This window comes from Bubalus bubalis, chromosome 12 (genome assembly GCF_019923935.1).
Source record: "Bubalus bubalis isolate 160015118507 breed Murrah chromosome 12, NDDB_SH_1, whole genome shotgun sequence".
NCBI lineage: Eukaryota > Metazoa > Chordata > Mammalia > Artiodactyla > Bovidae > Bubalus > Bubalus bubalis.
The window spans coordinates 71,502,505-71,515,441 of NC_059168.1; the positions used below are offsets into that span (position 1 = coordinate 71,502,505).

The window sequence follows — 12,937 nt, forward strand, 5'->3', positions numbered from 1 at the left end:
GTCACAGTCAAGGACTCAGGCAGGCAAGGGGCAGTGGGAGGGAATGGGCAGTGGGGGCAGGTGGACAGAGAGGATGGTCTGAAAGGGAGGAGAAGGGAAAACAGCCACCAGCCTCCCCAGGGCCACATTGCATCGAGTCCTGGTGCCAGAGGCTGTCCCCTCCCCAAGCCACCTTTGGGTGCTGTCCTTAGGAGTACCCACCTCTCAGATTCTCCTCTTGGGGTTCCTCTCATCAGCTGCTCATGAGTGTTATCTCTGCCCCACCAGCCCTGCAGAGTGCCTTGCCCTCCCACCCTCCACCCCACTGGAGGCCTCAGGTTCTCCACAGGCGTGTCTTGCTCCTTCCACTTCATGGGTACTCCAGCTGTGGCAGGATATCCAGGAGTGGCAGGCCCTCGGGAGAGCAGGACTTTCAGAATGGCACATCCATTCTCTAAGGGCGGCTCTTCCTTAAGAGGAAGTTATTGTTGAGAAGGCAATGAATAGTAGCCACCTGGGTATTTTTATTGAAGATAGATGAATTATGCCATCACCCCTTTTGGCACAAAAATAATTTTCAGTAAAAGGTTAAAACCATCATGTTGTATCAATGAGAACTATTCCATTATTCCAAGAATGATTGATTGGAAAGAACGTTACTTACAGGAAAATCACAGTGATACAATACAGCTTCTACTTTTAAAGCACTTTCCATTAAAAAAAAAATTTTACCAATGTATAAAAATAGTTATACTGAAGATGTGAATCAACAGCCGAGTAATTTATTGGCACTTGAAAGCCTTGTGGTATAAATAGATTCAACAATGAGACTATCAAGTAGCTGGGCCGTGGCAACCTAACCTCCATTTTCACTGATACAAAACAAAGTCACACATAGTTCAGTGAGGGACATGTGGCCCCCTTGGAAGAGAGCACCAGGAGAGAAAAACACAGTGAAGCTAGGATCAAGACTCAGGTCAGCTCACCCAGTCAACGCTGAGTGAGGCAGTCAGAGACAGAGGGGACGGAGATATGGTCTCTGCCCTCAAGGAGTTTTCAAGTTGTCCCAGACTCTAGGCCTATACACCAAATAGTCACTACAGTGTTTTAAGTGTCCTAAAGAAGTACAAACAAATACATCAGAAGGGAGGGAGGAACTTCTCTGGTGGTCCAGTGGCCAAGACTCCACACTCCCAATGCTGAGGCAGAGGGTCCGGGTTCAATCCCTGGTTGGGGAACTAGAGCTGACATGTCACAACTAAAGATCCTGAGTGCCACACTAAGACCTGTGCGGCCAAATAAATATTCGAAAGGGAGGGAGACTCTTTTCAGCTTGGTTTGGGGTGTGTGTGTGGGGGGTTGGGGGCAGGGGGCGTCATTGTAAAATGAAATGAGGTCAGTCTTGGGTGTATGAAAGTACCCAGATTTGCGGCCTCCTGATGGATGCAGAGCAGACAATAGAAGTTCACTCCCTTCCTTTCCCTAACACTCTTTTACGTAAGTAGTACTGTCCCACCCCTTCATGCTTAAATTTCAGAGTTTTTTCACTGTTTGATGCAATGTGACTTTTAAGATAGTATTTACTGGCCTTCACGTCTTTGAGCTGATGGCCCCCTGTCAGCCAGGAGCCTCCCTGCTTTCTTGTACTGTTTTTGGAATGAGGCTAGACGGCTGCCTTCTTTGTGAAGAAGAATGTAGTCCACCACCACCCCGGACTCCCACCATCTCTTTTCTGGTGAGAAGGTGGAGACCCAGGCAGCTGAGAGTTGGCCCATCAGCAGTCATTAATTGAGCACATTGTACTTTTAAGGATTGTGTAACTCTGGGGAGTCAGCAGATCGGGAAGAACCAGATAAGATTTCTGGCCTCGCAGAGGAGTTTTGACACATGGAATTGCCTCAGTCAAAGCTCCTGGTTGAAAACCAGCTGTGTTACTGGCATGGAGCACTGGGCACCATTGCAGTGCTACCACAGACATCGCAGAATTCAGCTTCTCTGCACTCAGTGTCACAGCCAGAAAATGTTCCTTCCAGTCCCCTGGGCTTGCAGGTGGGTGTCACTGCCTAGTCCTCAGTGGCAGAGGAAACTGCCTCAATGAGATGGGGTACTCCCAATTGCAGGAAAGAGGTTTGCTCAGTTCAGTTCGCTCTAGCTTGTTTCAGATGTCCACTTGATTGAATTTAGAAAAAGAGGGAAATCATTCAGAGGCTGAAATTGGACCATTTAAAAATTCAAGAGTGACCAACATTGATTTTTTTAAACTTCTTTAGTAAAATTTCTTTTATTAAAAACTTCTCTTAACAAAAATTTTAATTTTTAAAAGAACAGAAAAGTTGCAATACTCCCATATACTCTTCACGGTTTTACCAATTATTAACATTTTTACAATGCGAACAAATTTGCCAGTTTGTTTTATTGCTGTCTCTCAAAATACATAAAGATACTTTTTTTTTTGATGAACAGTTTGAGAGTAAGTTGCAGACACGGTGACTCTTTACCTATTAATACTTCAGGATATATCTCCTGAGAACAAGGACATAAAAAAAAACTACAATGTAATTACTGAATTCAGGAAACTTAACACTGAGATAATCTTATCTTCCATGCACAGTGCAATAATGTTCTTTATAAATTTTTTGTGCAGGAGCCAGTCCAAGATTATGCATCTCACTGAACTGTCATGTCACTTTAGTCTCCTTTACTATGAAACAGGTCCTTAACCTTTGCCTTTCTTGATATTGATCTTTTTTTGAAAAGCACAACCTCATTGTTTATAGAATTCTTCTCAGTTTAGGTTTATCTGATGCTTCCCCATAATCCAAGTTAGGTTATGCATTTGGGGCAGGAATACTACACAAGTGACTGTATTTCCTTTTCGAGGCCCCACATCAGGGAGCATGTGATGTCCGTTTCTCCCTTTACTGGTATGTTGATCCCTTGGTCAAGGTGCTGTCCACCAGATTTCTCCATGTAGTTACTCTTTTTCCCTTTTGTAATTAATAGGTAATCTGTGGGGAAAGACTTTGAAACTTGGAAATATTCTGCCTTCATCAGACCTTTGTTCAGCAGTTTTCATGTATCCATTGATGATTCTTCCCTGAATTAGTTATTATTACTCTGGGTTCAAAATGGTGATTTTTCAGATTTCTGTATTTACTAGCTGGCATTTTTTTCCCTTTATTTAATATCAGTATAGATTTATGGATTACTAGTAAATTTTTTATTTATTTATTTTTGGCTGTGCTGGTCTTCACCACTGCACTCAGGCTTTCTCTGGCTGAAGCGAGCAGGGGCTACGCTTCCTTGTGGAGCACGGGCTCGAGGGTGCACAGGCTTCAGCAGTTGCAGCACAGATTTAGTTGTTCCATAGCGACATGTGGGATCTTCCTGGACCACAGGTCAAGCCCATGTCCCCTGTATCGGCAGATGGATTCTTAACCACTGGACCACCAGGGAAGTCTTCCCTTAATAAATTTTAATGTAATTGTTAACAACTTATCCATATTTGGGATCTGTTCCTTAGATAAATTACTTCTCCATTTTTTAGGTCAACCTAATTGCAAGTGGATCTCTTTTTTATGTGAACTTGAACATTTAATCTACACCCCAATATCTGCAAAGGTGAACAGGAAGTAGAAAATGTTTATGTCACTTTTAAGCTTAAACACATAGATGACTGAAGTGTTTTGAATAGCTGTGGCAAAATGGGGTAATCTGGAAGGCCTTTTTGAAAATGGAAAGAAAGGGGTTCCACAGACAGGTGAGAGAAGGTACAATCAATGTCTTTCAGACTAGACACAGAGAAAGGGGGACTCAGCAGAAATATTGAGGATGGGAAAGAGCAGGGAAAGAACCAAAGGTGGAATTAATATGCCCAGTCTGAGGGTAGAAGAGCAACGGAGGTCAAAGAAGTACGGTGGAAAGGTATGTGAAGTACTTAAGAGTTCTATTTGATGACTTTGGGTAAGAATACTGAGCAGCAGGGAATGACAGATTCCTAAAATCCCCATGAGGAAGATGTTAATAGTTGCATTTTATTTACAAGAAAACTAAGTCGCAGAGAATTTAATTTTCCCAATGTCCCCAAAATACTAAGTTTAAAGCCAAGATTTAAACACAAATCTATCTAACTTTAAAGCCCACGCTGTCAAAAGAGACACATCTGTAGTGGAAGAGCAGTGATAGAATTAGGGCTCTCAATATAAAAACAGACAGATTCCTATGTGACAGTCATAACATCTCAGTAATTATCCCAACCATGCACTTTAGAGAAAATCAGTAGTAATCCCAGTGTGCTTAAGAAAGTTAAGGTTTTCACAATTTATGACCCTGCATGTCTGAATGCCCCCACCCTATCCCAGTCTTTATTTATAAAATATCAGCTTTATGGAGATATCATTTTAGTATGCAATAAGATTTCACCCATTTTAAGTTTATGATTTAATGAGTTTTGACAAATGCATATAATCATTTACCAACATGATCATAATACAGAACTTTATCATTCTAGGAAGCTCTCTATGCAGTCCCTTTGCAGTTGATATTCTCCAGCCCCTGGCCTGCTTTCTATCTCAATACTTCGGCCTTTTCTATACTTTCATATCAATGAAATCATACAATATGCTATGTAGTCTTTTGACGGGCTTCTTTCACTAAGCACAATACTTTTGAGATTCATTCATGCTGTTGTATTAGCAGTTCATTTCCTTTCGTTGTAAGTATAGTATTTTATTATATGGATATACTACAGTTTGTTTACCCATTCATCAGTTCAGGGACATTTGTATTGTTTCCAGTTTGGTGCAATTATAAATAATGCTGCTATAAACATGCACATATAGGTCTCTATGTAGATGTATGTCTTCACTTCTCTTGGGTAAATACCTAAGAGGAGAACTGCTGGGTTATACGTTAAGTGTATGTTACATGTTATAAGAAACTGCCCAAGTCTTTTCCAAAGTGTCTGTGTCATTTTGCATTCCCACAAACGATGAATGAGATTGTTCCACATCTACACCAAAAGTCAGTATTTTAGTCTTTTTAAACTTATCCTTTCTAATGAGTATGTATTATTATCTCATTGTTTTTAATTTGGATTTCCTTGGTGTCTGATAATGTCTAGAATCTTTATATATACTGTTTTTGCCATCTGTGTCTTCTTTGAAGACCCCTCTGTTCAAATCTTTTGCTCATTTTTATTGGCTTGTCATATTGAGTTTTAGTATCGAGTTATGAGTTCTTTATCACATATGTTTTGCAAATATTTTCTCCCAGTCTGTGGCTTGCCTTTTGATATTCTTTTGAAGGGCAAAAACTTTTAACTTTGACAAAGTCCAGTTTATCAGTTTTTTTTAATATTTCATGCTTTTGGTGTCCTACGAAATCTGCCTAACACAAAGTTACAAAGCTTTTCTCCTGTATCTTCTTCTTCTGGATATTGTGTCATTTTAATGCTCACATTTAGGTTTCTGACTCATTTGAAGTTGGTTTTTGTGTACAGTGTGAGGTAAAGTTTCATGTTTTGCATATAGATTCCCATTTGTTCCAGCACCATTTGTTGAAATGACTGTCCTTTCATCCATTGAACTGCCTTCTCAAAAATAGGTTGACCATATATATCTGTGGGTCTATTTCTATATTCTCTTTTCTGTTCTAGTGATCTACATGTCTATCCTTACATCAACATCTGCGATTATTATAACTTATGGTAACTCTTGAAATCAGATAGTTGATATCCTCCAACTTCGTTCTACTTTTTTCAAAATTGTTTTGTCTATTCTAGGTCCTTTGCACTTCCATATTAATTTTATTTTTTTTTTATTTTTATTTTTTTTTTTTTTTTTTTTTTTCTCATATAATCTATGTCAAGCCTTTATTAGAGTATATTTCTTTTTTTTTTTTTTTTTTTTTTTTTTTTTTTTTAAATTTTATTTTATTTTTAAACTTTACATATTAATTTTATTTATTTATTTTTTCCATATTAATTTTAGACTCAGTTTGCCAGTTTCTAAAAATTGCAAGCTAGGGTTTTTATTGAAATTGCATTGAATCTGTAGATCAGTTTAGGGAGAACTGAACATATTTTTTATGCTACTGCAAATGGTATTGCTCTGTTTTAATTTCTTATTATTAATAATTGCTGGTACATAGAAATAAAATTGATTTTTTAAAATATTGGTTATTAGTTACTGGTTACCACTACTTCTAGTAACTTTTTTAGATTTCTTAGGATTTTCTACATCGGAGAAGGCAATGGCACCCCACTGCAGTACTCTTGCCTGGAAAATCCCATGGACGGAGGAGCCTGGTAGGCTGCAGTCCATGGGGTCGCGACTGAGCGACTTCACTTTCACTTTTCACTTTCATGCATTGGAGAAGGAAATGGCACCCCACTCCAGTGTTCTTGCCTGGAGAATCCCAGGGACGGCGGAGCCTGGTGGGCTGCCTTCTATGAGGTCGCACAGAGTCGGACACGACTGAAGCGACTTAGCAGCAGCAGTAGCAGGATTTTCTACATAGGTGATTATGCCATCTGCATAGTAAGAGTTTTACTTCTTCCTTTCAAATCTGTATACATTTTCCTGCTTTTCCTTTTTGATTGCACTGGCAAGGAAATCCAGTATGATGCTGAACAGAAACAGTGAGAACAAACCTTTGAATTGTTTTCAGTATTAGAGGGGGAAGCTTTCAGTCTTTCTCATTAAGAATGATGTTAACTATAGATTTTTCATAAAGGTTCTTTATCAAGAAGATTGAGTTATACTTTTATTCCAAACTGAATTTTTATCATGAATGAATGTAGAATTTTATCAAATGCTTTTTCTGCTTCTGCTTTTGTTTTTTTTTTTGGTTTTTTTTTGGAGTATAAGTAATATACAATGTTTTGAGGTTTTTAATATAGTGAATTCCTTTTTTTAAAATGTTAAACCAGTCTTGCATTCCTGGGATAAACCCTACTTGGTCATGATATATATTCAATTTGCTAAAAATTTTAAGGTTTATACACCTATATTCATGAGAGATACTGATCTGTTGTTTTATTTTGCTTTTCCTTGTAATGTCATTGTCTGAATTTGGTACCACAGTAATGCTGGCCTTATAAAATGACTTGGGAAGTGTTCCCTTGTCTCTTCTATTTTCTGAAAGAATTTATGTAGAATTAGTATTGTTTCTTCCTTAAACACTTGCTAGAATTCTCCAGTGAAGTCATCAAGACTTCGGTTTTCTTTCATCTAGCCTAGAGTTTTCTTTGCAGGGAAAAAAAAAAAATCCCTTTTTTTAATACAGAAAGGATTTGCCTTTGCTATCTACCAACAAACTGTATAGCACTGAGAATAAATGGAAATCAAGCTGTAAAAATTGTTGGTGCCGAAATAATGCTTCTGGCACACACAGTTCTACCAAGCACTGTGTTTCCATGACTTTGGCTATAGTGGGGAAAAATTTAAGTGATCTAGGAGAGTCTTTTCAGATATAGGTACAGTATTTTTTAAACTTCCTTAAAAATCCCCTTTGCAGTCAAATGGCCTATTAGCTGACTGGAGTATGTAAGCCTAATGTCTTCACTGGTGCCAGAATGTTTCCCGTCAGCCCTGTGCCTCTGCTCTGGTTAGGCTGCAAGTTAAAAATGAGCAAGGCATAGAGGCATGACTTAACTTCTCATTAAATATGCTTACTGCCTTAAATTTTTTTGGAAAAGTATTACAAGTTTAAAACAGTAAGCTTAAATAACAAGGTTAAACAATAATATACAAGTAGGTAGGAAAAAAAGAATTTGCCATTCTTTGCAGATAAGAAAAATAAATTTTAATAATTTGATACCTATCCTTCATTTTTTCTGTATTTTTTTAAAAAATGCACACATACTCTAGGCACAGCTGTTTTTCTTTTTTCTCCCACTAACCCTCTATAGAATCATGATATTGAAATCTTTTTTGCCTCAAGTAATGGACATTCCTCCAGGTATGTACATATACTGCTAACCTTTCCTTATTAACAGCTGCATATTTTTTCCATAATACAAAAGTATAAGTTTATTCATCCATTCTCCTATTTGATAGAAAATCACATTATTTCTAGTATTTTGTCTTTAGAAACAATGCTGCAGTCAACATCTTTGGGCATATATCCCAATATATAAGAGCCTTCAGTTCTGTAGATTCCCAGAAGCAAGACCACCGAGTCAAAAGACATACACATTTTTTAACAAATACTGTATTGCTCTTTTCCATTCCTACCAACAAATGTATTATATGAGAGTATCATTGTCCTCTCTATCTTCATCCTGCTGCTTTTGCTATCAATCTTATTCTTTTATCAGTCTGATGGGTAAAAAATATTGATTTGAATTTCTTTAATAGCTGATAATGTGGCAACTTTTCTTGTTTGCTTATTGGCAATTTACTTTTCCTTTTCTGAAGTTTCAAACCTGTATCTTTTGTCCATTTTTATCTGGGTTTTGTCTTTTTCCCAGCAATTTGGAGGTGTTCTTTGAATATTAGGAATATGTCATATATACTAAAAGAATTTTCACCAAATTTGTACTTTTTCGTTTGGCTTTTTTTTGCCTGACCAACACAGCATGTGGGTTCTTGGTTCCCCTACCAGGGCTTGAACCTGGGCCCCCTGCAGAGGAAGCACCGAGTCTTAACCACTGAACAACCAGGGAAGTCCCTCATTTAACTTTATTTACAGTGTCTTTGGACATATTTTTTTTTAATTTTTATAAATTAAATCTATTCTTTTTTTCATTATGGTTTTGGGGTTTAGTGACTTGCTTATGGTTTCCTTACTTGGAATTATTCAAATATTCATTTAAATTTTCATATTATGTTAGTTTTATTTTTTTACATTCAAGCCTTTAACCTACCTGGAGCTTAACTTTGTGTATGATATAAGGAGGAATGAAGATGTGAAATCTTAAGTTTGCCCAAAAAAAAGGGGGGGGGGGGTTTGCCGTAACTCCTCATATATTGTAGTATTTCCCATGTTTTCATAATACACCCTCGACCTAGCTCATGATTTCTCTGCTTTCAGACCTGTCTATTGTCGCACTGCTGTGCTCCAAACTAAGGGAGGGCATATCTGTCTCTTTTTCCATTGTTTCCATGAGGAAACACTAATAAACAATTTTAAGGCACCTAGCATAGTGCTTGACATTTTTCAGTACTCAGAAAACATTATGGGAGGAAGGAAAGTGTTGAATTCACACCTGTGTTACTATGACTCCTTGGCAAGTTTAATATTGACGGCTTATCTGTGTAAACAAGGGGAAATGTCATTCTCCTTAAGCCATTCGCTGTCTCATGAGCTCACCCAGTTCCTTCCGCCTCCTATATCTTTGTTCTAAGGCCTTCCTTCTCCCTATAAATCTGTCCCATTTCATAAGGACTCCCCTTAAGCAGGCTTTCCTCAAACCCTTCCTTGTAGTTCAACAGTATGTGTCAAGTACTGCCACCTTAGCCTTTAATCCACAATGGATTTTACTGTTTTTCAAATACCCATCACTGTGCTAGGCACATAGCTCATTAAATACTTAAACTGCAACTGAAACAGTACTGCATACCAAGGTTCTTTGTAAAGGCTCGAGTAGAGCCTCAAGATTTGTTATGAAAGCCCTTGGGACTAAGGAAGCAACAAACTGGGGAAAACTGGACAATGACCCTGAAAGCCGTTAAATACCAGAGTGATTTTTCAAGTGAAATTGTGTCATCAGATTTATTTTAAACACATTTGTTGGATGAACACATGACTAAGTATTGCCCAATCTGAAGGCGAGGTCAACAGACTTTCTTTGGTGGTTTTTGCTTCCAAAGGCCTTCACCAATGCAGGCCTTTGGAAATTCAGGGAAAATGGAATAAGCCTTATATGTCCCTACATTTAGTTTGAAAATAACATCTGAATGCCTCTCACCACTTCCTTGATGAATTTTTAATGGAGAAACAGCTAATTCGAGCTCTAGAGCAGAGAATATACAAAATGAGCTTGGAGCATCTTATAATGTCAGAAAATAAGGAAAGCACTCAAAAAACAAAATGATGAGAGTTTATCAGAAGGACACAAGTGCCAGATGAAAGAACTCCCAATGGTCAAAGCTGGAACAACTTGAGCAACAAAATAGTGTAGTGTTGGATTATAGCCCAAGGAATGAAATAAATATCCCTGAGTTCATACTCATATAAATAAAGTTAAATAAATAGATGAGGGAAAAGAAACATATCTTCCACAGAGAAGAATTCCAAATAATTTATGGAGATACTCAACCCCCAAGAAGGTAGAGCATAGCTCCCCACCCCTTAAGTGTGGATTATACTTAGTCATGTGCTTCCAGAGAACACAGTGTGATAAGAGGGACCAGAGTAACTTTAGAGTGGAGACAGCTGACAAAGACTACCTTAGCCAAGCGATCATGATCAACATCAGTGGTAAGTCATGTTGACAGTATGTACCCTTGTTATGCTCTGATGAGAATGACACTTCACCTCTGTGGTCTTCCTCCCTACAACCATAAACACAGTCTAATCTTGAGAAAAACAGACACAAATCCCAATGGAGGTACTTTCTACAAAATACTCAACCTGTCCTCAAAACTATCAAGGTCATCAAAAACAAAGAATGTCTAAGAAATTGTCACAAGCTATAGGACTTTCAGGAAATATGACAATGAAATGTAATTTAGGTATCCTGGATGAGATCTTGGAACAGAAAAAAGACACTAAGCAAAACTAATGAAATCCAAATGAAGTATGGGTGTGTATGTGTATTCACTCAGTCGTGTCTGACTCTTTACGACCCTTTGGGCTGTAGCCCACCAGGCTCCTCCGTCTGTGGGATTTTTTCAGGCAAGGATTGGAGAAGATGAACATTTCCTCCTCCAGGGGATCTTCCCCATCCAAGGATCAAACCCACATCTCTTCTATCGCCTGCATTTCAGGCAATTCTTTACCCACTGAGCCATCGGGGAAGCCAGAATGAAGAACGGAGTTTAGTTAATACTATAACACTGTTATTTCATTAGTGGTGGCAAACGTACCCTAGTGATGTTAGATGTTTACAGACTTGGATGTGTGCTATGTGAAATCTCTACTATCCTTGTACCTCTTCTGTAAACCTAAAACTAAAGTTAAAAGTATACTTAAATATTTTGAAAACACAGATTGGGCAACAAATGACTATATGCTTCTCTCTACAAATGTGCTTTGAATTACAGGGTGCTGGTGACAGTTTTGTGGGCGCTTTGGCCTTCTACCTGGCTTACTACTCCCATCTGTCCTTGGAAGAAATGCTCAAGAGATCTAATTTCATCGCAGCGGTCAGTGTCCAGGTCACAGGAACACAGTCATCTTATCCATACAAAAAAGACCTACCCCTTGATCTGTTTTGATTGCTATTAACTCCAAAGTAAATATACCTGGAAATAAAATGTACTTAAGGATGAGCACTGCTAATTAGCAGCTTACTATAAAATGCCACCTCCTTTCTTTGCAAATATTATGTTCATTTACCAAGTCATCCTCAAGCCTTCAATTATTTCTTTATAATGATTTGCTTTTCATGCAAAAGTCAACTAGACAGAATTAAGGATACTACAACAAAGACCCGTACAAACAACCCCGCCATTCAGGAACCAGCAAACTCTACTGCCAACACATCATGAATACTGTTATGTACACCAAACAGCAGAATTTGCAAGCAACAGTGTCTAGAATCAGAGCAGAGAATGTTAAATAAGGGAAAGAGGAGTATGACTTGGGTCACACAAGTAGTTCCTAAGAAGGGCAGCTGATGTTCAGCTTTGCCTTGAGTGTTGTCAGAGCTTCTGGTTCTGCAAGAGAAGCCAGAAGTTTAGATGTTTATTGAAATCTTTCAACATTTAAGTATCAGCAACTGAGTTTTTTAAAATTGTAAACACCACCTGTGGACCACTTTTAGCCTATGTTCTAAATAGACAAGTCATTTGCTAAGCCAGATTTTAAGTTGTTTTTTGTTTTTTTTTAAGTGATTCATGCATGTCACAGACCCTTTACACTGGGTTTAGGTAGAATCAAGTGAAGTACTTTTCTTGTAACCCAATACCACAATGTAGAGTTTCAATCTAAAAATAGCCAAGATCTCACCTATTATTGCTTTCAATTAGAGCTTTAACAAAAGATGCCAGAAAAAGAGCTGACTGTAATGCCACAGGCCTCTAAGACTCAACAACTGTCTAATTCCATTTCCAGAGAGGCGCTCTCACATTTCCTCAGGAGACAAGACTGGGCCGCAGGGAGGGAACACCTGTTACTCAGGAACAGCACTGGTTTCTTAATGCTTGTGGTCATGGTGGACACTCCATCCTTCTCCCCTATAAATGCTTTAAATGCTTTAGGATACATACCAGCAGAGCTCAAAATATGAGCTGATCCTTACCTTCAACGAGAAATTTGACAGGGAGAGAAATGGGCAATTTTGAAAACTTGTGGTAAACAACAGCTTGGGTGGGAAAGCGTTACAGATCTGGGGAGGGCAGGAGTTCTTACCTGTACATTAGGGATAATCAGTGGAATTTCCAAGCTGGTTGGCTGTGTAGTACCACTGCCCCAAGAGCTGAGCCATTAGCTTTATGGAAATACACTATAGCACCTCTTATTAAAAAAAAAAAAATTCTAGTAGTCCAAACTGTTCCTAGAAAATCCTAGATACTGCTTTGGTGACCTGAGTTTGAGAGTGTGGACCAATGGCATTTTTCTAATTATATAAGCACAGATCAAAAACAGAAGTTCTCTTGGTTTCTTCTGTGTTAACAGGCTGGCTTCCTCCTTTCACTCCTGCTCACCTCTGCCATTTGTGTTATCGCACAGGAGTTCTTTCAAGATCTCTCTGGACCATGACCCTGCCTTTTCTATGAAGTACAAGTGAGGGCAGACTGGAAACTCTTGCACAAATCTCACTATGGAAAATTTTCTTTTCTTATATGAA

The 12,937-nt window shown here is 38.4% G+C and overlaps 1 protein-coding gene across 2 annotated transcripts in view; it reads left to right on the forward strand.

Moving 5' to 3' along the window:
* The window catches only part of RBKS (ribokinase), a 95,725-nt gene extending 84,234 nt beyond the window's left edge, over nucleotides 1-11,491 (forward strand). The window contains exons 8-9 of one of the 2 annotated variants that reach the window (XM_025262340.3): nucleotides 1,790-2,028; nucleotides 11,190-11,491. In XM_025262340.3, coding sequence (XP_025118125.3) covers nucleotides 1,790-2,028; nucleotides 11,190-11,373 — 423 coding nt within the window. In that variant the 3' untranslated portion in view covers nucleotides 11,374-11,491. The remainder of the gene's footprint in view (nucleotides 1-1,789; nucleotides 2,029-11,189) is intronic. The other variant, XM_025262341.3, reaches the window with a different exon arrangement.
* The last annotated feature ends 1,446 nt before the right edge of the window (nucleotides 11,492-12,937 follow it).